The sequence below is a fragment of the Accipiter gentilis genome, chromosome 6 (genome assembly GCF_929443795.1).
Source record: "Accipiter gentilis chromosome 6, bAccGen1.1, whole genome shotgun sequence".
Taxonomy (NCBI): Eukaryota; Metazoa; Chordata; class Aves; order Accipitriformes; family Accipitridae; genus Astur; species Astur gentilis.
In genome coordinates, this window is record NC_064885.1 from 17012213 (window position 1) to 17039139 (window position 26927).

At 45.8% G+C, this 26927-nt stretch overlaps 1 protein-coding gene across 5 annotated transcripts in view; it reads left to right on the top strand.

The window, feature by feature from the left end:
- INPP5D (inositol polyphosphate-5-phosphatase D) overlaps positions 1–26927 on the top strand; it is a 55443-nt gene that overhangs the window by 17814 nt on the left and 10702 nt on the right. For 4 of the 5 annotated variants that reach the window (XM_049803513.1, XM_049803510.1, XM_049803509.1 and 1 more), the window contains exons 3-18: positions 8737–8887; positions 11001–11172; positions 12430–12570; positions 17372–17459; positions 18215–18295; positions 18473–18544; positions 18821–18944; positions 20036–20142; positions 20682–20784; positions 22184–22380; positions 23174–23291; positions 23817–23913; positions 25251–25389; positions 26074–26182; positions 26337–26425; positions 26660–26741. In XM_049803513.1, the coding sequence (XP_049659470.1) occupies positions 8737–8887; positions 11001–11172; positions 12430–12570; positions 17372–17459; positions 18215–18295; positions 18473–18544; positions 18821–18944; positions 20036–20142; positions 20682–20784; positions 22184–22380; positions 23174–23291; positions 23817–23913; positions 25251–25389; positions 26074–26182; positions 26337–26425; positions 26660–26741 (1870 nt within the window). The remainder of the gene's footprint in view (positions 1–8736; positions 8888–11000; positions 11173–12429; positions 12571–17371; positions 17460–18214; positions 18296–18472; positions 18545–18820; positions 18945–20035; positions 20143–20681; positions 20785–22183; positions 22381–23173; positions 23292–23816; positions 23914–25250; positions 25390–26073; positions 26183–26336; positions 26426–26659; positions 26742–26927) is intronic. The other variant, XM_049803511.1, reaches the window with a different exon arrangement.

The window sequence follows — 26927 nt, forward strand, 5'->3', positions numbered from 1 at the left end:
GTCCCTCATGTTCTGTCATGGAACCATACTGTTGTTTGCTTGCTGTTGATGTAAATCTTATTTATTATAACAGAGAAATGCTGAAAGAGTTGGTTGCTCAGGAGGTTTCTCTTGGTGCTATGAGTTGGATCATTATATGCTGTGTTGGTAAAATCTTTTTCAATGGCTAGGTTATTTAGTGCGAAGGACTACCTCAAGTACGTGGTGTTGGTGCTTTCTATAATTGCTTGGCATTCTTACAGGCTTCTATCTAACTATATTAGTTAGATATTTGGCAATTAACATTCTTTTTATGTGAATCATGGAGTGCCGGAGCAGAGTGGGAAGGTGTCCTTAAGTAGGGTATGAGTACATTATTTTTATGACCTATGTCTATCTTGTGTGGGAGAATGCTGGTTCAAAAGACTTGCACAGGTCCTTTACCTTCCAGAACTTCTAATATTTTTTTCTTTAGGATGTAGAATTTTAACAAGGAACTTGAGATAAAAATTTGGCAGCCAGCTATACTCTACTGAGAACTCCTTCCAATATTTCTTCTCTTCAACAGACTCTTAATTTGCAGATGTCCCAGTTCTGCCATGGGAGCACTTCCTGCCTGTGAATATGACCAATCTTAAGGCTGCCAGAATGAAGCCTGAGTGGGATTACATAGAGGAAAACTCTTGAAGGGCCAGAAGAGATCAGAATTGGCAGATATGACAGTCAGGATCTTTTTAAGATTAATTCAAACTGGGCTCACATTCCACACATAGAACTTGTTAAGCATTTGAAACCGAGCATGAGCAAAATGCATTGTGCTTCCTTCACCTTTTCCGTGGCATTGTGGATAGGAAAAAGCGAGATGGCCGTTTTGGCCAAAATTGGATCAGGAGGGACTTCAGGTTTTAATCTAGATTTGCACTGTATCAGACAGTTTGGAAGTGAAGTCATGATGTGCCCTGCTGCCCAGTTAGCAATGGAGGCAAGAATGCTTATTTGTACCTGGTTGACTTGTTTCCAGCAAGCAGTGATAGGATTCATATTTCATGCACATATTGCAAGTGAGCAAGGAAGTAGGTGCTGAACTTCAACAAACGTTCTGTGCACGCTAGCATGAAAAAGAGTGAAAATAATTTAGTGTTCCCATTTTTTTATATGTATAATAAGAAAGGAATTGTGACGCGGTGCCAGTAATTCATATACAGTGTCTCTTAAGTCAGTATTATGCTCAAAGAAATGGAGCTTGTGGTAGAGGCACTATGTAATGGTATCCTTCAGTTGTATTTGAGGAACAGAGGGAATTTTATAGGATTGACAACACAGTAATTTTCTTTTTTTTTTTTTTCCTCTTTTAACTTATTTTGTTTGGATGTCTGAGTCTCAGCCAGAAACACGAGCTAGAAGTAATACATCCTTAGTTGTTGTTAAACTGCAATTCCTTGTTTCCTTCCATGGATAATATCTTTCAGAAATTCGGAAGCCCTTTTTCCCAGAACTCTCTGATTTCCATGATTTTCACCCAAAGTCTTAAATGTAAAAGACCACTGTAGTGAAAGTGACATGAATAAGCAAACTTGAGCGTCAGAACCAAACCGTATGCAGCATGAGACAAGAAAGCCTTCATCATCTCTCATCTCAGAGGAGACAGGGACTATTCACCGTCCATTCCCTCCAACATTATTCACGTTATTTAATTTACAACGGCACTTGCACTGTGCTATTCTCCCAAAAATTCATATGACTTTTTCCATGTGAGGAGGCGCTGCTCAAGCCACCCACTGTCATCCTCTGCCCAGGTTCCCTGGATTCCTCCTCTTGCTTCTTCTCTCATGCTCTGTTCCCGTGCTGGAGACCCTCTTGCTGAGCTTTACCCAGCATCCGAACTCCCCTGCCAGCGCACGGGTTCCCACCACTTACTAAAGTCCATTCCTTTACTGACTCTCCATGTCGCACGATCCTGCCTTTCCTCAGCCATGCACTTGCTCGTCTCCCTTTGTACTCCTAATCCGCTCCATTTCTTCCCAGCCCCAGGTGTTGCATTCAAAATAGAGTAAGTTTCTGGGTGGCTTGTATTTTGGGAAGTAGCTGTTTCTCCCAGCTGTGATTCCTGTCTATGATCCCATTCCTAAGAAGTGCTCCTGAAATTTCTTAGTGCAAGATTTGATCTAAAAATAAATGTTTTCTAACAAAACAAAACTGAAACACAACCAGGTTGCTTCAAAATGCTTTAAAAAATAATTTACCAGGAATTTCTTAGCTCTTAGGTTCAGCTCTTTAGTGCAATATAAAAGCTTGCCTATGTGAGAGCCAAAAGTAAATTTAAAAATGCCACCTAGACTTCCTAGCTAACAGATAGTGTGGAAGACAACTTTTTTCCAAACCAGGAAGGCTAAGAAATTTTTTTTTCAAATCTAAAAGGAAAAAAGTTCCTGCCAGCCTTTCACACCAAAGTAGAAGCGACCTGATTTTCAGCTTCCGTTTAAGCTGGTGGGTACTGCAAGAATTTTATAACTTTGAAAACTCGCTGACTGTTACTGAATGCCTATATATGGGTTTAAATACCTGCTTTAAGGCACTCTAGTTAGAAAAGATTGGCCTTAAGCAATATAACCAGATGACCAGTGTCATAGTTCCTCCTTGTGCCTTGGCTCAGGAAAGGAAAACACTTCCTCTTCCTTCTGAGGGCCCCAGACTTCCTGTGCCATCTATTTATAAAATTGTTGTAATGAACCCCAAGTTAACCACTTCCTTGCCTGGCTTAGTGTTGGCATTACATCTTTTAAATATCTTTTCACTTTATGTCTTTATAGTCCACTTATAACTTCTCTTAAAGGTATCTTCAGAGCTGCTTTTCAACCAACCCATATTCAGACTACCTTTGTCAAGGTGTTCTGTTGGCCAGATAGCATTCCTTGGAGATAATGATGAAGAGGAGACTTAGGTTAGGTGCTGTTGGCCTTTTTACACCAGATGCAAAGGAAGATTAGATGATCTCAGCCATACAAAAACTGGTTGAAAAGTTTGGGTGGATGAATTTGGAAAGGGGATCACAAGATTTAATGAAAGACCAGTGATTAAAGGCTTTAGTCATACCTCTTTTCATGAAATGAAGAACCCAGAAGCCTATTCAGCATGAAGGCGGGAACAAGTTGTAGCTAGTTGTGTTAAACCGTTGCATAGTGAGTGTACAGAAGATGGAAAGGAAATTGATAACTGGAAGAACCTGCAGAATTGAGGGCAGTTTCTGGAGGACAGGAGATACCAAGACATTCTGTGGGAAAGGAGCTTTCCAGCCAAAAGGGCTGGAGTCAGAAGGACATGTGGAAAATCTGAGAGTCCATGGTTTGGGATGCAGTTGAAATGGCTGGGCTGATCATGACAAGCATGAGTGTGTTCAGTTTTACCCGTCATCTTTCCTCTGCACTTTCCTTGTAAATCACATTTTCCAGCTCTTCAGCTGTCCTCACAATTTTTCCTTGGGACTCTCTGGTATTTTTACATGTTTCTTAGAAAGTGATGCCCCAGCTGGACACAGCAGTCCAGCAGAAGAGTTTCTTCCTGCATCTCATATGACATTCCCACTGATAGATCTTAGAAGGACAGGCTTTTTCTGATGCAGTTTTCCACTGTAAAATTGTTATACAGTCTCTGATTCACTATTATCCAGATTCCTTTGTGCAATTCTGCTGTTTTACAGGCTGTTCTCTATATTGCATTATGTTCACTAGGTTTTTCCTTTATGTACGTTACGGCTATCATCAGCACAAAGCTGAGGTGTTGGCAGTGATGCTGGAGGAGTCGCCCGTGGAAGGAGAGCCTGCCCTCCACACCTCTTGCTCCTGTGTCCTGTGAGCTGTGTGACCACGTTTCTGGGTGTGTGGTGTGTTGCCGTGGAGATGACACTTGCCATTCACGTTTCTAATGACTTGAAACAATTCACTTTGCATTAAAACAAGATCTATCCTGTGATAACCCCGAGGAAATAGTTACTTACTAAATGGGGGGGGAGTGGGGAGGGTGGCGGGGTTGGGAAGAGGCGGGAACTGGGTTTCATTGTTGTGCTCTGCTCGGGTGGCTCCAGCTTGCTCTGCACTGCCCTGTCCTGCTCAGTTTTGTTTGCAGTGCCCTGTTCTGCATTTGCTCCCTGTCTTAAACACCAGAGCAAGTTTGCATAAAGTTTAGGCTCCATTTTGCCTGGTTCCTGTCATCCAGTGCGGTTGTCTCTGAATAAACGTCCTAGAGTGCACCATTAGTCCAGTTTTTGCTAATGCGCTCTACAACCAGATGTGGGCCCACTCAATGCCGGTATTTTATTATCCACCGCTGCTTTTCCTTCCCAACTTATAAACCATTGCCACAAGTTCAAGTGTGAAGAAAGCATATGTCCCAGCTACCTGTGCTGCTTTCCTTTTTCATTGTTTGACCAGCCTTTAGGTAGGTCATCTAGTAACCTGAGCGCTAGCTGCAACATTACTGAACCAGGGTTTTCTGTGTTAAACTGATGCTACGTGGGCATTTATCCCTGCAGTCCTGGCCAGTGCTGGGCTGGGAACACACTGCTGCCTGGGGGATGGTCCTATTGCGCTGCAGCTGGTAGCAAACTTAAGGGCTTTTGGATTTGGAGGGACTCACAAGGCACTCATTGCTGGTGGTATCCGAGCACCTTGCAGTTGTGCATCGAACAACGTGACTAAAGCCTGTCAAGCAGGTTTTGTTCTCATCCTTTCCCCAAGGGGAGAAGCAAGTGCAGCGAGGTCTTGCTTTTACTGTTCTCTTTCCCAATTCAAACAACATATAGTTTTGCTGTTCCTCTGTGCAGAGGTAGGCAGCGCAAAGCAGCGTGCCCTGCTCTCTTGGGGGGAGTTGGCAAATTTGGGGGGTGCCTTGAACCAAGAGGAGCTCATTTCATAGTGCAGGCAGAGAGGTTTGTTGGGCATTGTGTTGTGCTGAAGGGGCACAGCCCTTCCCGCATGCTTCCTCTGTTAAGGTCCTTGCAAATAATAATTATAATACAAAAGAAAACGAGTGAGAATAATCCAGCGATCTTTGCTTTCACTCTCTTGATGGCAAAGCTGATGTGTAGTGAGGTGGTGCCGCTGCTGTGGCTTTTGTGGTGTGGGGGAGGGCCTTTGAGCTCCCCCACCGTGAGCGGGTGCTGAGCAGGTTTGAGGCTCCCCCATTCTTCTCTCTGTGCTTGGCCGCGACTGGTCAGAACTCCCAGCCTCACTGGTTCCCCATTTCCTTATTGTAGCTCTCACTGTCTCTGTGCCGCTGCTTGGGACACATGTTCAGTTCCCTGCTGAATTTTGTCAGCAAATATGAAAGTGCTATCCTTTAATTTTACTGTGTGCCATGGGGATTTGGTCCTTTTTGTCCTGAATGGACTTGGGGGGAAGGTGGGCTGTCAGAGGAGCTGGTACCACTGGGGTGGAGACTGCCTCTCTTTGGGAGTGAGCAGCTGGATTTGAATGCATGCAAAGCCCAGCTCCTCAACATGGCCACAAATACTGGTTGTCCTTGAGAGAGGAGATGGTGGAGTTCATCAGGAAAGGTGGCTGGAGGTGGTGGGCTGGGTAGAAGGTGTGCATAATGGTGGGGCCCCTCTGCGCATGCATCCAGCTAGCCTGCATGTGGCTTATGGCCACTCTGTGGAATTTGAGCTGGACTGCAGGCTTCAGTCCACTCTTGAAATGCAGTGCAATGAGTTAGAGGAAGGAGGCCTGTTACAAAATGCTTCTTCTTCTGGTTACCACAGAGACCAGCACAGTTTCGGAGACTGAACTATCCTTGGCAGCAAAAAGTGCTAATTCAGCCTTTCCTCCCACTTACATCAAGGCTCCATTTGGCCTGAAAAGAGCTTTGAAGGGCAATCTGTCTTCTTGCAGGCGCCCGGGGAGAGCAGGAGCTGAGAGGCAAAACAAGGCTGAGAAGATTGGGCAGTGGGGTGGGAGGGAGGCTGTATGGGGGTAGGATGGGGGGCTGCAGGGACAGTCATCAGTCAGGAGGTTCTGAGGAAGCGGGCAGACAAGCGAGGTCTTTGGAAAGTGAAGTAGGAGTGTGAAGACAACTTTGGAAAGAGGAGGAGCAGGGTAGGCTGCAGTAATTCAAGTGGTGGGAGAGAGCACTGATGTCAACGCTTTCCTCCTGCAAAGATGCAGATGGCAAACCCCAGCCATCCTGCTTACCCTCGATGTGTTTTAGGGTCTGAATGTGCACTCTGATGGGGCTGATGCCTTTTTCCAGGTGCCCTTTGGGGTAGCTTAGGGCAAAGCAAACCATCACAGCAAGCTTCGTCTCTCATGAGCTCCAGCCCAGGTGGTGGGCAGAAAGCAGTCCAGGCACATTAAATCCAGAGGATGAACGCTGCCATGGGCAGGGTATGAAGGCTGAGCATGCTGCCATCCTGCAGTCAGTGCTGTTAACAGTGTACTCTGGGCTGCCAGGGTGGACTGCTGATCACAGCTGCGTAAATAATCACAAAACCAGGGATTTCGGAGCAGAGGAAGGTACTGCAGGGAACATGAACAGAGAAACATGGGAGCAACTAGCTGAACTATTCCAGGTCTGTCCCAGTGCAGCACCATGCCTTCAGGATCCTTTCATATGATGGATTAGAGCCGAATGCTTTTTTTCTTGATGTTTTTCCCTAATTCCCAGCCTTCACAGTTGACATCAAGAAGCAGAAGAGTCTGGGAGGACCAAGACACATTTGCATTAATTGATGTAAATCAGAAGTCATTCTGATAAAGCTGAGTTTGTGCTGCTCTAGCAGAGCAGGATCTGGCCTACACTGTTACAGTCCTGAGAAGTTTTAACCAGTGATTTGTTTCAGCACGTCTGGCTTCACAAAAACATAATCCAGTGTTTGCCCAAGCGCTACTTTCATGCTGAATGCGACGTTTTCCAGTGTTCCAGAATAATAAATCTTGATAAATGCAGGAACACCTGGGAGACAGAAAAGGAAGCTGTACAGGCAGAGCTCTCAGAAACATCATACATGTTTGTTATGAAAATGTGTCTTGCTGTGCCTTTAAGGACATGCAGGTGTAGTTAAAAATGAAACGTATTTTTGATGTCAGGCCTGAGGGCACTGAAGGCTTCAAATGTGGTTCAGTATTGAAAGTGCTGTCCTAATTTCTGGCCTGAGATTTTAATTCTTTGGAAAAATTAAGAAGAAACCTTGTTGCTGCTAGGACTCATTGAAGATGTTTTTCTGTGCTCTGCTCACTGTGGTTTATGGCAGCATTTCTCCTGTTTAATCTCTTGGGTTTGCTATATATGCCTTTTAAACAAAAAAGTTCACAGATAGTAAGAAACTAGGCAAACACGAATGGCAGGTAAATAAGCTTGTTCAAACTTATATCAAAATTGTGTGTGTATTAATTTTTACAGCCAATAATTGCAATCCAAAAAGAAATTAAAATGTCCTGCCTGTTAGTCAGAGACAGAATGTTTAAAGTGTGGCTGCGTAACAAGTTACTTCAAATTGGAGGCAAAGCTTTAATTTGTTATTAACTAACTGTGTTTCCTGTGCAAAATCTAGCTTTATGCATGTAAAATAGCGCAAGTCAAGCCTGCCATTAGGGAGATCAGATCTTCCTTTTGATTACCCACTGCTGCTGTATCCCCAGATGTGAACTGTTCCCAGTGTTGCTCTTTAAAGTCAAGAACAACAGTCTTGTGGGGCTGGAAAACATCTACTCTGCACTATTCTGCCCCTGCTGCTTGATGTTCTGCCGCATGTGTAGATGGGGCTTTCCTGGGTTGGTTTCTCTGGGAAAGCCTTTCATCGAGAAAGAGAGCACCTTGCCCGGAAGAGCATGCCCCAGGAAGAGTGATCAGAGCTTTAGTTACATGTTGCTGTTGCCATGGGTTTGGATGGTACTTAATTGCAGTGGTGGAGGAAATGCCGAGCTCTTTCTTCTGGTCAGGATGTCTGTGCTGAGCCATGACAAATCATTTTTCTGTCTTTAGTAGGGCCATTGGTTGAAGTAATGGGGCAGAGCTGCAGGGATGGCAGCTGTTCCTGCCTGGTGAATCCAACAGATTTACTATTTGCGCCAATGCGTAGATGTAATTGCTCTAAAGCTTTGCCTCTGAAGACCTCTAAAACCTTAAGCCTGTATTTGCCCTCTGCAAGAATCTATTTCCTGAGATGAGTGGCCAGGGCTGTGCTAGAAACAGGTTTAGTCACAGTTAAAATTCAGCTGGCAAGCTCAGTGTCATGCCTGATGCGTTCACAGTCCTAGCTGTGTGCTGAGCCTCCTGAGCTGTGTCCTCCCTTTGAATCCTGGAAGGGATGCTAACATCTAGATTTAGACATGTTTATCTTGCAATTTCACAGAAAAATTCTGCGTGGATGCCACAAAATATGATGTAGTCCAGGGCTTCTGTGCTCAGTAAAAGAGGGAATACAAAAATTAATCTGGCAGAATTCTTTGTTTTTAAAGTCTTTCTTTGCTTTGAAGCCAAGCACACTGATTCAAATGAGAGAGCTCTTCTGTTTGGCTTCAGTGAATCTTTGAGGTTCCCATTTTTGCTGACACTGGCTGGAACGTGTGTGCATATCTGTTTCTGTTTGTGCAGCAGGAGTCGTACTGCACAGAGCCTGTGGTCAGATGGGCAGTGAGAGCTGGGCTGGCTTTTTCTGGACAGCAGTAGTGGGTTTCTCTATGACTTTGTTTTTCCTTCTGTGAGGAGCAGTGTTTCTGTGGTAGGAAATCCCAGACCATGACAGCCTCTGTGTTATTGTTTCAGGCATCAGAGGGTGTTCCTGTGAAGTATTTCGAGAACTTGGAGGAACTGATAGAATATTACAAGAAGGAGAACATGGGTCTGGTATGGCACCTCAAATATCCAGTGCCGCGGGAGGAAGAGGAGGCTGCAGATGAACTGGAGGAGGATGCTGGTAAGAAACCCATGATGTGACTTGGTGATGCAGACCCTTGACACTTACTCTGGACTGGAGATATGCAGTGCAGGCAGGGGGATTAGAGCATGTCATGCAGTAAAATGGAGTAGGGCATAGAGAGATCTGAGCTGACAAGAGCTTGAGGCAGTGAGTCATCACGGCTCTGGGGTGGTACTGCATCTGGAACACAATTTTAGCTCACCTGAGGGAACACATTAAGAGTCTCTGCAGAAGTATATTGTATCAGGTGTAGGGCTGACTACTCTGTTGTTCTTCATCTGGATTCAAGCTGATTTACATCCAGCCTTCTCACATGTCTCTGCACCCCCTCCCTGCACTGCATCTGTAGGGCCACTGTCTCAGCAGCAGAGATGCTCCCCTAGAGACTTGGAGCATGTCTCTCTGCAGTGCCACACACCTGCAGCTGCTGTGGGTCTTGGGTCATCTGAAACTCAGGCCCCCTTTTCTGCTCTGATCTAGAGGACATTTCTAACAGTCATAACCAGAGGGCACAGATCCTGCAGTGGCAGACAGTCTAACTCTATGGGTAGAGGCAGATGTATGATGAAGTGTGACTGGCATCATCCCAACTATTTTATATGAAATGTCACTGTGGGTTCCTGACACTCACCATTCTTGGATCGTTCCTTGGCTTTTTCCTTGATCATCCCTTGGATCTATCATTGTTCTCCTGAATCCCAGGGGAAGGCCATTCCCACAGAGCCATCCTTCCTGTCCTTTCTGACGTCTGTCCAGAAATGATGAGCACTACAATAAAACTTGTTTGAAGGACGTAGTCCCTGTGACAGACAAACAGGCATGTGCACTAAAGCAGATTGATGTGCCTGTGTACATTTATGCAATCCAATGGATGTCCAGTAGGAGCTGGAAGATTTTGGTATGCCATTCTTATGAAGAAACAGAACAAAATTTTGCAAAGCTGCTCAGGAAAGATGTTCCTGGGTTTTGGCCAGCTGCACTGAGTCTCTAGCTCTCAGGGCAGGGAAGGGAACTACAGCAAAAGTAATACACAGAGAGGTGAGCAGCCCAGAATGATGTTCTAGCCAAGACTAAGAGCCTTTAGCTGAAGAGATATTAGCACTAGGGCTGGGCTGTTCACATACAGAATTTAATTTTGTTAAGGCACTCTGGTGCCATCGTGCCGGAGCCATGTAGGGCCTATAGATGTCTGGCCATCTCACATGTAGAATTGCAGAGGTGGAAGATGAGCACCCAGATACCCTGAAGATGCACCACCCAGCTGTGCCATTGCTCAGTGCTGTGGTGGCTCTATGTATCACAGTTTCTGCCCAGGAGCAATGGATCAGCTTTGGGTATCTTTTTGTAATGAAAGTTCCACCATTAGGAAATAATCAAACAAAACCTCACAACTCAACTGGTTACATATAAAAAAGTGTTAGAGCAATTGGTATGAAAAGAAAGGCAACCATGACTGGGATAAACAGAGATGAACCCACTCTTCTCCCAGGAGAGGGAGGTATGCTGAGCAGCAGGATGACAGAGCAGGAGAACCCTTTATGCTTCCAACTTGATGGCCACAAGGCAAGGCAGGGTACTCAGACCCTCTGTATTGGATTATGGGGTCTATTTTCTCCATCTGTGTTTGCTTACTTTAGCTGTTCACTTCTTTCCATTAGCAGCTTCTGGTGCTCTTTCCATCATGCCCCTCCATCCATTCTGCCCCAGTAGGAGATCTCCATGATAATGGTAATGATATGGCTGAGGTACAGCTATGCTCTAAGTGTTATATTCAAGGTAACTAATTAACCTTCATAGCTGCTGTGCAGATGGAACGGTCAAACTGACTTGGATGAGATTACACTGCTGGGCAGAGGCATACGCTGCCGGCACACAAGGTCTGAGCCTGGCTGCTCAGCCTGCTGGTCTCACACCCCTGACATCCCTGAGAACAGGGCTGGGCCAGTATTGAGCACTGAGCTTTCCAGCTCTGAAAGCAGAGGCCCTTCAGAAGGGATGGTTTCTGCAGTGACTGCCACTGTGATGCAGATTCTGCCCTGCCTGTGGGTGAAGGGGAGGAGGTCAAATTGCCATGCTGTGATGACTGTGCCTTTCCCTTCCTCCTTGCCAGACCTGGTACCCACGCCTCCTATCCTGCCCCCACGCAACATCCTGATGGCATTGCCGAGCAGCGAGACAAAGGAGGTATCTTCTCTCCCTGAAAACTCCAGGGTGGCAGATGTTAATAAACTGTCCCTTTCTGAGACACTACTCCAGCGACTGCAGTACCAGGACACAAGCAGGTGAGGATGGGAAGTCACAGGGCTGCAGAATCAGCCTTCAGCCCAGCTCTGTGGCTTCTGGGCCTTTCTGGGACAGCTGAGGACCTATTTGATTCAGCAAAACTACTCCTCATTTACACTACCAAATGAAGAACAGAATCAGATTTACAGTGTGTTTGCTACTCTTGACAGTCCAGCTGTCATCTAGAAAAAAATACTTTTCTGAAGTATTAAGATCACCAATAGACTTTCTTCACTGAGATATAGTTTTCTAGTATAAGGGATGGTAATATCTGAGAGAACTTGGTGTATTGGTGTATTAGCCATGTACCTAAACTACAGATTGTATCAGAAAGCACCAGCCAGTCCTCAGAAAGAATAAACTTGTGTGTGGATTTCCAGATGCTCATACTTACTGATTTACTCCAGCTACAGGTCTGACTCACATTGTCCCATGTGCTCCCTGGACATGCACTGAAGCCTTAGAGGAAGTCGCATGGCATTTAATGACCAGATCTGCAAAGTTTAAAAATAAAATAAAATAATAAAATCAGAAGGCATGCCTGTTGGCAGGGCAGTGGGAGGCTGTGAGCAAACAGTGGTCATGCATGGCAGCACAAGTCCTGTTGTGGTGGCCTGGTAGCAGCTGGCTGCCTGGGAGAAACCCGGTTTTGTTCATCTGCCTGCACTGTTTCATCTGATAAGCAGCCAGCTGGGACTTTCTGCATTTGTCAGGGCACAAGACAGCCCAGTTCATCCTTCCTTGTGGTGCTGGAGTCCGGGCACCACAGAGACAAGGAGGAGGGGAGCATCTTGTACAGCTCTGTGGTCTCAGCCCCCCTAAAACTGTTTTGGATTGTTTGGTGTAAAACCATCAAACTGGGACTTGGTGAAGTGAAAAGGAGTCTTCGTGTCCCCAGAGCCCCTGAGCTGCTGACTGTTAACGATCTCACAGCAGCCTGGCTTTACCTGCCAAGGCTAATGATCCCACCATGACTTCGGCAAAGCCAGGCATCACAAGACTTTCCCTGGCATGGTGGTTCAGCAGTCATGGAGGAGGGGATTTAGGGTGGGGAATAAGGAAGAGGAGAAGGTGTCAACAGTGTGTGTGTTATCTATGGTCCAATTCTGAGAACTGCATATTTACACTGAAATCCAAGGCAAACTGTCCCCCATCTCTCTGTGCTGGCAGTAGAAGTTTTGGAAAAATAATAAAGCTGTCTGATATTTGGGAGCAGAGAGAAGAGCTGGCTTTTGACCTGTCTGGTTTTTTCACAGTGTCTCCGACGAGCATCTTAAACTCATCCAGGATTACCTGCGAGTTCACATCATCAGTGACTTTGAGATGGTGCAGACTGGCTCAGGCAGTCTTCCTCAATTGAAGAAACTACTTACACTTCTTTGCAAAGGACTGTTCAGGTAACTAGAGGCTGGTTTTCAGAGTTCAGAGTATAATGCCGTCACGCTATAGTCTAACGTATGTTCCACATGCATGGATTCAGAACCTGTATGTCTGGTATAGGAAATTGGCTTACCCTCAAACCCAATGTATTTAGATCTCACAACCTGTGATTCTGGTCCAAAGATGTGAAATCTATATAAAAAGACATAGCTCTGACAGTGAAGTTTCCCTGTAGGCGGTTTCAGTCAGTAGAGTATTATTTTTTATGCTTTGTTTAGAAAGAAACAAAACAAAAAAGTGCACTAACTGATTAACTGCATAATTTGGTAATGCATAAATGACACCCACAGAATTGTCAAGCACAAGTCGTTTATGGAAACAAGCACATATTGGTGTATAGCTATGTTTTAAACACTGGTTTTCCTTCCCACTAATGCACTGTGAACCTGGAGTGATTCCGCTGATGTCAGTGAAGTCCAGCTCAAATGAAAGGAGAAACAAGTCTAGACTCTACAAATTTTACCTTTCTTATTTATAGACCTTCCAGGTCCCAGATAGGAAAACTCCAGCAGGGAACTAAAACCTTGCAGACCTCCCTCTTTCTCTGGTGGAAGGATGTGATTTCCCCCCGTTGCTGCTTGTAAGCAAACAAGGAGATTAATCCACACTTCCACAGAAATCTTAGAGCACTCTGGCAGAGGGCACATCCACACTTGTATCTGTGGCTCACAATATCCTTCTCTCCAGTGCATTTAGAAGTGAGGCTGGTAGTGCTACTGGCCTGATCTTGTTCTCCTAGAGCTCACCAAGGCTGAAGAAAGGGCTAAAATGAGGGGTGGATACTGTTGATTTGCTTGTCATGGAAGGCAGGGAGTGAGTGAGGTGCTCAGCTGCTTGGGACCACAATTACTCCTCTGAAGCAGTGGGCACTGTGCATGTTTTACCAGGCAAAGGGGGAGGAATATGCAGCTCTGGTCCTTTGGCCAGAAGCCAGCTGCCCACAGACAAGCCCCTGGCAGGACTGAGGACAGGTTGTGCAAAGCTGCCCTTTTCCTTCTGTGTCCTGCTTGAGGGTTTTGCTTCTCTACATCCACAGAGGGGGAGACCCAGGTGGCCAGCTAAGAATAAACCTGAACAGTGGAAACTAAAACCTAAGGAAATCACAAGTGAGAGTTTTGTGTTACTAAAATACCTCCAGTACTGCTGTTCTGATGATGGCCAGCTTTTTCCATTTCCAATTTCTTATTCTACTTCACCTTATCTGGGTTTTACAACCCTACTCCTCATAAATGTACACGGGATGGCAAGAAAGGAGATGAAACAGGTCTACAATCCTCTCAAGTGCCAGGACACCTTTTACATTTCCAGATTTTCTGTAGGTTTTTTTGGTGACTGGACTTTGCAAAGTGTCATCCTAGAACAGAGCTGGGTGAGGAGTTCTGCTGGTGGAAGCCTGCTGAGCACAGGGACACTGCACCACCATGAGCACAGCAAAGGGCAAGCTGCCTGCCCTCTGTCCTTCTGGTGGCTGTATGGAAATGTACGTCCTCTTGCAGTTCTTCCCCCCCGCCCCCTTCCCCAGCATTTTCTCCCCATACCTGCATCATTTCAGTTAGATGGAGCTGCCTTCTCAATTTTTTTTGTGCAGGTCCACAATTGCAGGCTGTTTTCAGTCCCAGTCAGATCTCTCTGAGGAACTTCTCCCCCTCTATTCGAATTGTGCCATGAATCTCTACTATCCAGCCAAACCATTTGCTTAGCTTCAGCTGGCTAATAGTCAGATGCTTGGGTATCATAGTTTTCTGCAGTCTTAATCTCCAAGGTTGTCTGGGGTTTTAGCTTACTTCCCTTATCAGACTTCTGAACTCAGATTTAATCAGCAGCTTACCTAAAAGTAGTTTTTATGTTCCTCCTCTTTCTTCAGCTGCGCAGGGATTCCAACTGAATGTATGGGTAATTCCTGGGCTGCTTCTCAGTGGCTGTGTCCTTTTTCTTAATAATGTTCAATTTCATTATTTTCACAATATTTGAGAATAGGTTAAAAAAACAAACAAGCAACAAGCATAAATGTTAACTGGCACAGCTTGAGCTCTTTCACTGGAGTTGAAGCTCCTTTGAATTTCCTGGCACTGCCAAGGGTTAAGAGCGTGCAGGCAGAGCTGTGGCTGAGCTGACCCCAGCTGTTTGTGAGCCACACTGATTTGCTGTGAATCTGAGGTTTTTGCAATGCTGTATTCTGGCTTCTTCCAACCTCCCAGAGCCCAGCTGTGCCATCTTTCAGGGTTACTGTCAGACACACTGCTGTCACTGTGAAAAATGAGCATCCAAATGACCTTTTGCTGACTCGCTTCTGTGTTTTGATACTGGGCTGTGGATAAGCACTGACTGCCAATGTTAGCAAGGTAGACGGGATGCATGCTGGAGCTGCTCAGTGATTAGGAGAAGAAAAGAGCTTATAGTGAGCTGTGGAGTTGGGCCAACTGTTTGTGAACAGTCTGTGCTTTTGCAGTTCATGTATTATCCATGGACAGGTGCAGGACCCATTTCTGGCCACGAAGCTCAAGCACAGCTGGGCCACAGCAGACCAGGAGTGCAGAGTTTGTGATTTCTTCCCTTCACCCTCCTCACCACTGATCCCTGTTTAATTCAGCAAGGATCAGACCCCACAGTGCATTAGAGACAGTGAAAGCTGCTTTTAACTCTGCTGGAAGCTGCCATTACCTTCTAGGGTTAGCTGTGGCCAAGGGGGTCAGGACAGCCATGGCACATCTTATCAGAGCCTGGGAGGCAATAGGGCAACCACTCTTGGGAGAGGCTGTTCACTCTGGCAGCTCAGATAATAAAAATGAAACAAAACAGACACTTGTAAGGCTGATGGGTACTTTTGTGAAGCATTCAGTGCTAAAACAAATTGGCATATAAGGGTTTCCTTAGTCAGGGGAATCCTCCAGGGCTGGGAAAGCTGACTCATGGAGAGCTTGGTGCCAGTGCAGTGAAGAGCGGGGACTACCCATGTAAGTGGACTTTGTTCAGAGTTTCCTACCAGCTTTAAGTGAAAAACACTAATAGTGGCCTATTCAGCCTGCTACTACCTGAAGCCATCATTTGGTCATCAATCACTGCTCTGCATGCTCCTGTTTATTCTCCCTCACTGGATACTTTGCACGCAGAGGTTTTAAGGCAGCTTTTCAAGCACTTGTGATATCAGCACTTGTGCGATCTTGTGTGGACACACAGGCTTCACTTCACTGAAGTGGACACTGGACACTTCACTGAAGATCACTACATATATTTCCTTTATACTAAACAAAAGGAGTTATAAGTGCAATTAAACCACTTTGTGGTTTTGTTGAGTTTGAATGCCTGCAGATGCTCTTCCCCCGTCCTCACGCACATGCTACATGTTGCACTGTACAGTAAACAGAGGGCAGTGTTCCCATGAGAAATCATTCCCGAACTGCTTCAAGCAGCTGCTGCTCTGTGTTTTCAAGAGATGGCCTACATGTCCCACACTCTTGGTCACAATAAATATCCTCTCATTCTTTTTGAACTGAACTTCACCCAATGCTCCTGCAACTGCCTGCAGCCTCCTGGGCCTGACTCCATGGCTGCAAAAATCAATGGGAGTCTTGGCTCTGGGGCCAGAGCCATTTGCAGTGACACTGGTCCAGGGTGATCCAAAGCTGAATAGTGGTGTTGGAGGACCAAGTTCAGCAGATCCAGATTTCTACAAGTGTCTTGTACTTCTGTGTGCCTCATGGCAACTGTTTCAGACTGAAATTTCAAGCACGAGTGCTTAATTTAGGCAATTAATCATCCATGGTTCAGCACCTGGACAAATATCTAATCTTCAGACAGGCATATTTTCACTTTGGAGCACTTTCCCCAACAAACAGGGAGTAAAATCTGGTCCATTCAGACTTAGGAAAGTGAGGGAAATCATTAATATCCACTGTTGACGAGGCACAATGCAAGCATCCTAGTGCTGCTCCCCACTATCACCTTCCTTTTGACCTGCGCTCCCTAGCTGCTCTTTCCGTGATAAGTCTAGTCATTATTGGAGCGTGGCGTCTGGGCCAAATTCATACAACAGTGTTTTGACAAATTAGCATCCTGTGGAATCTAATTGGGAAATGCTGAAGGAATCTTGTTCTAACCTGCAAATGGTTCCCGTTCAAGAGATTAAAGGCTGGCTTTTCCACCCCATTTCTGCACCTAGCCCCTCTTTGTCATGTGAGCTGAAAAATCTAAAAATTAGTTTCCTCTTCACGCAGCATCCCCAGAATCCTGCATCAGCCTTGGCAGCTGCACAAGATCTGTGTAAAACCGAGCTGCTCCTGCCGCGGTGGCATTCATAGACACCAATCTTTGCTGAGGTTTGAGATTTTTGAGTGCACTTTGATCTTTGAGTTGGCATAGTTGGGTTGATGCTGGTTTTATGCAGTGTCCTCAGGTTTGGCACAGACTGGGACATCTTTCTGGGGAGATTTAGGAAGTTACCACCTCCAAAGCAAAAACCGAGGAACAGCCAGTAAGCCCATGCTTCAGCCACTGCAAAGCAAGGTCAGCTGCCTAACTTTAAGCTGCCTTCATTGGCAGTGTCACTAAGGCAGCTGAGAAGTGCCCTCATCACCCATCACACCAAATCAGAGGGCAGTAAGCAGCAGAGTGCAAGAGCATGACACTATGGCGAGAACAGGCCTGGTGTGAATGTGTGCCTGTAGTCTCTGCTGCCTCGCTTTGTCCAAAGAGACCAAGTGCTAACCTACCCAGATACCTGACTGCAGCCTTAGACCTCTACCATGTCTTTGTTCCCAGTGAAGCCTCTAGGACTCTCCCATCTTTGGAATCCATCCAGAAAGTGTTTGAGCAGCAGCTGCACCCTGGTATCCATCAGCGCTCACAAGTAAGTTGGCTAGAAGGTGGGAAAAGGAGAAGAGAGTGCGGGTGGCTGTCAACACGGAAGGAGGGAAGGGTTCTGGTTGCACAGCAGTGACCGGTGGGATTCAGGTGATCAGTTCCTACTTCTATTCTCTCCAGCCTCTTTCTGGCTGCAGTGCAGAGGGCACACAGTGAGTTACATCCCCACAGTTTCATTTATCCCGTAGTCCCCTCTGCCTGCTCTCCCTTCCTGCCCCAGAGGAAAGTGCAGCGAAGTGCCTGAGGACTTCTGTCTCCCCATCCTCCCTCATTGTGTGGGCTAGGACTACACATTTGTCTTTCCATAAACTTCACTCCAGGGTGTTTCACTGCCAAATCCTTCCTTTCCCCAGCCCACTTAAGTCCCATGACCTTCCACTCCCTGCCAAGTAGCCCAGAAAATCAAAAGTCCAGGACTTCTGTATATTGAGCTCTGGACGGGGTCATGCAAACCTGTCCCCCAGCAGCGAGCTGACTCCCTTGCATGCCCAGCTGCCTCTAACTTATGGACAAGGTTTGCAAATTCGTCCTTCCATCCTTCCATACCTCTGCACGTTCAGCCAAACTCTGTGCTCTTGTGCTGCCCATTATGGATTGGATTGGCAAAGGCACAAGTGCTGCTCCTTGCTCTGTGTGCAAGGTGTTCCTGGGGTGAGACTGCTGCGCTTCTGGGCCATGATCTGTGGGTTTGGTAATTATGCATCTATCTCTCTCTTCTTGTTTCTATGTTGCGGTTATCAGATTCTCAGTGAAGCTAGTCCGGTCAATATTGTGTTGAAACTCAACCAGCTGATTTCTTTGCTGTCTTCCATTGAAGAAAAGGTAGAGTTTTAAAGCTGTTTTATGTTATCTTCTTGTTATCTTTTGCCTCTAGTTATGCTTCTTGTTCATCATCAGTGCAATCCTCTGCTAAGTAAGATTTCTTCACTCTGACGTCATTACTCTCAATGTAGTACAGAATCACCAAATGCAGTTTGGTACACATAAATTCTTTTACAGGTGAAAACACTGTTGATTGAAGGTCCTGATTCAACACACCGGCGCTCGCTTATCCCCCCTGTAACTTTTGAGGTAAATGTACTTCTTTAACAATGCTGTTCACAATGTGGAAGGACAGTAATACAGATTTATGTCAGTATCTCAGTTCCTGGGAACTTTGCTGTGCTGCCACAGAGATAACAGCTATTCCCGGATGTTGTTTAGCACCATGCAAATGCTTAAGAGATGTCTAGTGAGATTGGTATAATGACAATACACATCCATAAATTCAGGCAAATGTTGCATTTGTAATACACATGACTGAAGTGTAGAAGATAGCTTATGAAAAATCTCTCTGTTTTCCAATAGGTGAAAGCTGACTCCCTAGGAATTTTCTCAAAAATACATCTCAAGGTTGATGTGGAAATGGGAAAACTGATTATCAAGAGAGCTAAGGATGGTCCAGAAGACAAGTTTTATACCCACAAGAAAAGTACGATGCTTAAGGTCACAAATGCTGGACTAGATTCTCAGTCTCTTGGATGATGGGGAAGGGTGTAGATATTTCTGCTAGGTCCTGGGTGTTGTGCAAGGCTTCAGTCAGTCTAGACTGCCTATCCCCAAAGCAGCCTGCAGAGAGCAGGGAGTCAGTACTGGAGTAACCAACTTTCACAGATTGTTAGACCTGGCCTCCTGGTCTAAATGCAGACAGTTGTAGCAGGACTGCAAGGGAGCAGGTTTTGATAGAAGATTCCCTGTAGAGCTGGTTGCAATAGATCCATTTTCTACTGAAAAGCAAAGTGACTTGAAAAAAAAATAAATCTGCAGGAACATACTGACTTCTGTGATGATTTTTGATGGTAAAAAGCCAGATACTCAGTTTCAGTAACATTTTTCAGTGAATTTCTCCTTGGGGTTTTTGGGTTTTGGGTTTTTTTTGGTATATGAATCAATATCTGTACTGATGAGCAGTGCCAGTTTAGTCTGTGAAGGCCCAATTCAAACAACTTCCATTTTTTTCTGTTGTGTTTCTGGACAGGTAGCTCACTGACATTGAGCCAAACAGGGTAGGATTTATCAGCGAGTAAATGATGCCCTTGGGCTCTCTCCGGCTAGAAAATCAACCTGTTGCTGACAGTGATTGAAAAGATTAGCTTTCATGCGTGGCTTTCTTCAGCTGGTGTTCATAATTACTTAGCTGCTATTTTAGATGGGGAGGAATCACCTTTACCACCAAATGAGGTTTTACCTCCTCTTTCACAGATGGGGAAGAAATATATGTAGGCTGGCTCAGGATACAGAGTGATTGCCTGCAGGAAGCCAAGGCTTCACTTCAGACAGTAGGGCTTGGTATGGACGAGAGCTCCAGGCAGAATGACTTTTGTGGGTCCTCTTCACTTCAGAGTCCAAATCTGTTCCTATAGGGAACAGGATTAAGCAACATTAAAATGTAGTTATGCGGATCAAAGTGAGTCTCAGACATAAAAGTCCATGTAAGTCCTGAGCCTGTGAGCAGGGTCCTGTTAGTTTTGGTGGGATTCTAGCTTCAGTGATTGCAGCTCATGACACCAAGTCTCTGTTTAGTCTTGCAGCTTATCAAGTCCCAGAAGGTCCCTAACAAACTGGTGATTGTGCTGGAAACAGAAAAAGAAAAAACGCAGCGGAAGGAATATGTTTTTTCTGATTCAAAGGTACATACACAATGTTTTTTTCCTGCCAGCCTGGAGCAGGTATCCGGGTGGGAGTGGTACAAGGGGCATTCCTTGGCAGAAAGAGGAACTGTTGAAGGACAGTGGTTGGTTTTGCAAAAATGAAATTTCTCCTTTGTTCTGGAAATGTCCAGAAAGTGAACAAGTGTACTGTGTAAAGGGAGATACCGGAGGGGGCAACCATACCTAGGTGCTGTCACTGAGGCAGGAGGACAGATTGTCAGCAAGCAGGGAGAAGAGGCAAGGAGTCACGTGAGGGTAGCTGCAAAATGATTCATATAGACAAACAAGAGGGAAGTCTAGGCTTTCTTCTGACCAGCTCAGCACTTGTTAAAGTAATGCACAAGCCAAATACCTAAGAAAGTACCACAGGAAAGACAGCTGCTTGGAAGGTTTCGAGGATAGTGGAGAACTAATCTGCCCTTCAAGTGTGCTGGGAGTTTCCTGGTTCAGCTAGTTTTTCAAGAGGTCATACTGGAGGAGTTAAGCATCTCATTAATTCTCTGCTCCTCCCTGTCTAGAAGAGAGAAGGGTTCTGCCAACTTCTGCAGCAGATGAAGAATAAACACTCAGAGCAACCAGAGCCTGATATGATCACCATCTTCATTGGGACCTGGAATATGGGTATGGGCTCCCTTCTGACCTGGGCGTTCCTTCAGACACTTGTCAAAATGTGTGCTCACCTGCCATGATGAGCTCCAGACACTGTGTTATGTAGCAGATCTGTACACCAGGGTTGTCTTCCACTGGGACAGGGGAAGAGCTGATCTCTAGGCTTATTCTTGCATGCGGTTTGACACTTTTCATGGTTCCAGTCAAAGGGCCATAAAGTTGGCCCTGATGGGTACTGAGGGATTCCTCCAATAACAGGGAATTGTGGCTGGCACAAAGCTGGTGCAGCAGTGTACCCTATCCTCCACCTTTGCAGAAAGGGCAGGAGCAATTCCAATAACTGCATGTCAGCTGCTTCTGAACATGGCCAGGGACTGCTCACGTCCAGCCTGGGAAGAAAGTTGAGCATCTGTGATATTTAGAGAAGGGGACAGGGTATAGTTGAGGACAGTGGAATTTAAGTTATATTTCCCATTTTGGAAGAAAAGCCTGGTTCAGCTGCTGTAAGCTGAGCTATCTGTGCTCAGTCATACTTAAGGGATAAGGTAAAGGCAGTGGCAGGCCAGGAGTACAGCTCCTTACCTTTACACTTAGCTAGCCTTGGCCTTGGTAAGCTAATGAAACAGAGGAAGATGGTCAAAGCAGAGTCACTCCTTCATCAGTGAGTCAGGTGGGGTTAACATATTTGTCATCTGTTGTGGTTTAACCCCAGCCAGCAACTAAGCACCACGCAGCCACTCACTCACTCCCCCCCATCCAGTGGGATGGGGGAGAAAATCGGGGGGAAAAAAGTAAAACTCCTGGGTTGAGATAAGAACGGTTTAATAGAACAGAAAAGAAGAAACTAATAATGATAATGATAACACTAATAAAATGAAAACAGTAGTAATAAAAGGATCGGAATGTACAAATGATGCGCAGGGCAATTGCTCACCACCCGCCGACTGACACCCAGCCAGTCCCTGAGTGGCAATTCCCCACCCCCCACTTCCCAGTTCCTATACTAGATGGGACATCCCATGGTATGGAATACACCGTTGGCCAGTTTGGGTCAGGTGCCCTGGTTGTGTCCTGTGCCAACTTCTTGTGCCCTGGCTGGGCATGAGAAGCTGAAAAATCCTTGACTATAGTCTAAACAATACTGAGCAATAACTGAAAACATCAGTGTTATCAACATTCTTCACATACTGAACTCAAAACATAGCACTGTACCAGCTACTAGGAAGACAGTTAACTCTATCCCAGCTGAAACCAGGACATCATCTTAAAACAGTGTGCCCTTGCTGATACGAAACTGATATGGGGCAGAGTGAATATGAAGCCTATTATTTCTGTCCCCATGGGTTGTCTGTATCCTGCATTTGACAGATCATACTCTGACTTACTTTGGTGTTTGATTTGTTAATAAAAGGTGCTGCACCTCCCCCAAAGAAGATCACCTCCTGGTTTCTCTCCAAGGGGCAGGGGAAGACCCGAGATGACACTGCTGACTACATTCCTCATGACATCTATGTGATTGGCACCCAGGAGGATCCCCAAGGGGAGAAGGAATGGCTGGAGACCCTGAGGCAATCCCTGCAGGAAATCACCAGTATCAGCTTCAAAGTGGTGAGGGGTTGTTCCAGCTATTCCACATAACTCAGGCATGTGAGGAGAGTACATGTTGTGCAAATAAATGAGACAGAGGAATAAGTGGCATTTTGCCTACACCTCCTCCGCCTCCCTCCCTTTATTGTCATTGCATTTGGATGAAGGAGAGTGAACTGAATCTGTCTGTGGACTCCACGAGATCCTCCCCTGGAGCTGGCTAGATGGGCACATTACTATAGACAGTGACCCCCACCACTGACAAAGCAGGGACCCTGGCATGAAGCTCCTCTGCCTGCCAGCCTGGGAGCAAGGGGCAGATGCTGAGCACCTGAGTCAAGTGGTGGTAATAGTTTGACCTTCACAAAGGAGGAGACTAAAAATTTCTGAGCTAGCTGTAGCCTAGATCTCACCCTAGGCTATTGTACTTTCAAAACAGGATGTAACAGCACACAGGCACAATCATAAAAGAAACTGAACCTTATTAAGATCAGGTTTGGACATTCCTGAGTTTCAGTGATGTCAAGAAACAAATCTAAGCATACCTGGAAGGTCACAGGAGAGCAGGACTTATGACTTTCATGGTGATTGGGTAACTGTATTTTGTGCAGGCAAGGCAATCCAAGGATTAACTAGAAAATAGTACTAGAAAATAGCAGGTCCTTCCTCCCATCTTTGATTAAAATGACTGAAAGCATATCCAGAGTACAGAAAAAAGGAGAAGTACTACAGAAAGAATCAGGAAGGCTGCAGCTACAGCACAGCTTCACAGGCATGTGCAGAAATATAACCTCTAACCTTCCCATCTCTGCAGATAGCAATCCATACGCTCTGGAACATCAGGATTGTTGTACTGGCCAAGCCAGAACATGAGAACCGCATCAGCCACATCTGCACAGACAACGTGAAGACAGGCATCGCAAACACACTGGGTGAGGAACAGACCTGGTCTTGTCCAAAGGACTGAAATCTGTTCAGTCTGTGCCAATACTGTCCTTGAAATGGAACAGCTCTTTTTCCACAAGATTCCTTTGACTACATTTATGTGACACTAGTGATACTAAAGTTATATCCCACTAGCACTGATTATATCTTACCCTGTAAGAGAGGAAATCTATTTGTGTCTATACTTAGGTCTTTTTTATATATATATATATATATATACACACACACACATATATTCCCAGCAAACACCTTTGACTGGCTATTGGATTGCTCTTTCTTGGGTTTCACAAGGAAATTGCACTTCTTTCCCTTCAACTAATTTTTTTTAGCATCCTTAGAAAATTTGTAACCACAATCTGTATTGTATATACTGATTCTTTCTGTGCTGATTAAGTCAACTTATTTCTCCTCTCCATCCTCCACTTAGGATGTGCCAGGTGCTTTATTATTTTTGCTAGACTCAGCCTGGAGGTTGATTGATTTCTTGACATTTTTGGCTTATCTTTTTCCAGGTAATAAAGGAGCTGTGGGGGTGTCATTCATGTTTAATGGAACCTCCTTTGGGTTTGTTAACAGCCATTTGACTTCAGGAAGTGAAAAGAAACACAGGTAAGATACATCCTCCCCTCTCAAAAATGGATGTTGACCCAGGGTGAAAGGAAGGACGGCCCACCAGACAGTCACAAGCATGTTTTCCTAACCGTAAAAAATTGTTAAATGTCTCCTGGGAGGGCAACATGTGCTAAAGATGCTTCTCACTGTATCACCATTTAAATGAGGGGCTTCTGCTATATGACCATACCATACATGTGCAGATGAAATGGACAGCAAAATGATTTCAGACCCAAGTGTAAATGTCTCGCACAACACTTTTATGACCTGTCATGCAAGCCTAGTACATGAGGAAAGCAGTTCCCTGATCTACAGTGTTTTGGAGAGATGTGGGAAGGCTTTTCCCATCCCAGAATAATGTGCTGAAGGGGACTGTCTGCCTTCTCACTGTAAGCAGTGCTGCAAGCATGGGAGCTGTGGTGTGCCCTGGGGCACAGCTGAGAAAGATCCTGCTAGGCAGAGCATGCTGTCAGGAATACCAAGAGCGAGGTGTGTAGCCCAGAAATATCTCCACGGTGGCTAATTCTCTGTACCCAGCTGTGAAGTGAGTTTCCATGGTCTAGGCAGGTTCTGTGCAGGACAGGACTGGAAGGCAAAAGATCCTGACACCGGTGGGAGATCTGCACCCACACTGGGAGGAGCTGGAGCAGTTGGAAGGAGTGGTTTTGAAAGCAAAGAGGACTTGAAATGAAGAGGCTGGCTTTGCCATCTTTCCCAGTCCAGGACCCAGAAAACAGATGGTGTGGGATTTCTGCACAAGGTCTTTGTCACTGATGGAGTTAACTTCTATGGAAGGGTTCCCCAGGGCCTGGAATACCTGCCAAAGTCTAGTTACGTGTTTGCTGCTGAAATCTGAAGGCAACAATCTAATGCTGGGTTTCTAGGGCATGCAGCTCAGAAAAGCACAGCCCCAGGAGGCAAAAAAAGTGGCTTTAGGACAGCTTTCCAGGCTTTCAATTCAGGTGGAAACAGTCTGACACCCAAGGTAGAGCAGCCCGGAGCTGCTGTAAATGCTGCTGCCCCCTCCTCACAGCAAGCTGCCCCTCAGCTCCCCAGACCACACATAAGACAAGCTGCAGCATGAGAGCTGCACTGTGTTACTGGTTGCATGAAGTAGGTTGGCTCACTGGGAAACACTGAGCATGTCACCTGGGCCTGTCTGCTGAGGTGCAGTGCGACGCAGGGGTGACAAGTTCTCGGCTTCTGATCTGCTCTTCTCTAGATGTTGGGCCAGATCGGTTCCTGCCTGGTAAAGCAGCAGTCTCTGCCAGCCCAGGCATTTAGAAATTGCATGGCTATTCAGTATATCAGGCAGATGTTTTTTGTCTTGACAGACGCAACCAGAACTACATGAACATCTTGCGCTTCCTGACACTGGGAGATAAGAAACTGAGTCCGTTTAACATCACTCATCGCTTTACTCATCTTTTCTGGCTGGGAGACTTGAACTACCGTGTGGAACAGCCCCCAACGGTTAGGGACTCTGCGTGAATCCCTGGAAAGACAAAATACTGTGTTGCTATAGAAGTGCTATCTTTCTCTAATCTAGGGCAATGTGGCAGAAGGAGTGGCAGAAAGAGGGGAGGCAGAAGGGATCCCCAGGGCACAAGTGTGACACCAGTTGAGGGAGAGTAAGGAAATCCCCTTTGCCCTCTCCAAGGATTAATGGACCCAGGAATGCCATGTGGCACACCTGGCTGCTCCAGGCAGCATCACTTCCTCAAACCTCCCAACTCTCCTTCCCTCTGTGAGCAAGCATCTGTCCCTGAACAGCTTGATCCAGAGATTGCCTTTCTGCTCTAATTGGTTAGCTTTTAATGGCTCAGAACAGGCCTTCAGAAACAGGCAAGTAATAAATACTGGATAGGTTTCAGTAGGCTGGAGACAACAGCAAGCCTGGTGTTGAAGTGCATCTGGTTGTGTGTGTGTCTGTATGCTTGTGTAGGGGATGAGTGGACATTTTGATGCCTGTTTCAATAGGTAAATATTCAGCTATGCAGCAAAGACTGGGGCCTCTCAGTGAAGGGAAGGGTGGGGAAGTAGCAGGGGGTATGGCTCTGTGAAACAGTTCAGAAGCACTTGCTGGCTCACTGATAAAGGGAGTATTTATGATAAGGTTTTGCATCATCTGCAGCTCTGCTGTTTCCCTGTTGGCAGGAAGCAGAGAATATTATCCAGAAGATCAGGCAGCAGCAGTATCCAGAGCTGCTGGCTTTCGACCAGCTTCTCATAGAGAGAAAGGACCAAAAGGTGTTTCTGCAGTTTGGTAAGATTCTGAGTTTGTTGGCAGGTTCCTCTCCTGTTTCCAGCAACTTTCTCTGCCAGACTCGATGTGGGGCAGGGTGTACAGAGCAGTGGCTGTCTTTCCCAGATGAGGGTTCTCAATGGGCCAAACTGTAACAGAGCTCTCTCTGTTTTAGAGGAAGAAGAGATTACCTTTGCTCCGACATACCGTTTTGAAAGGGGTACCCGAGAGAAGTATGCTTACACCAAGCAAAAAGCTACAGGGGTAGGTGAAAACTCGTTTCCCTTCAGAAGTGTATGTCAGAATAGGGAAAGTAACTCCTACAGAAGTGATCTAAAACAATCTCTGCATTTTCTGCCCTTGTAGTGTTTTGAAAGGAGTCAATACAAACAAAAAGATTTGACACAAATATATGGTGCTTGGGCAAGTGAATTTCCTGTTCTTTTGTGAACTGGTCCTTTCGCTTCTTCTTGACATCACTTCTCCTTTGGTTTGCAGATGAAGTACAATTTGCCATCCTGGTGTGATCGAGTGCTCTGGAAATCATACCCCATGGTGCACGTTGTGTGTCAGTCCTATGGTGGGTAGATAACATATTGTAGATAGCAAAGCAATCAGTCTGAAACGGAAATGATTCAGAGCAGAGTCTGTAGGATCTCCCAGCACTGCCAGGCACTCAACATAGAGGGACCTGATGTTAAAAGAGGCAGAGTGGAGCCAAATCTTTCTGCCTGTAACCTTACAAAGTTGGAAATTAATTCTGTCA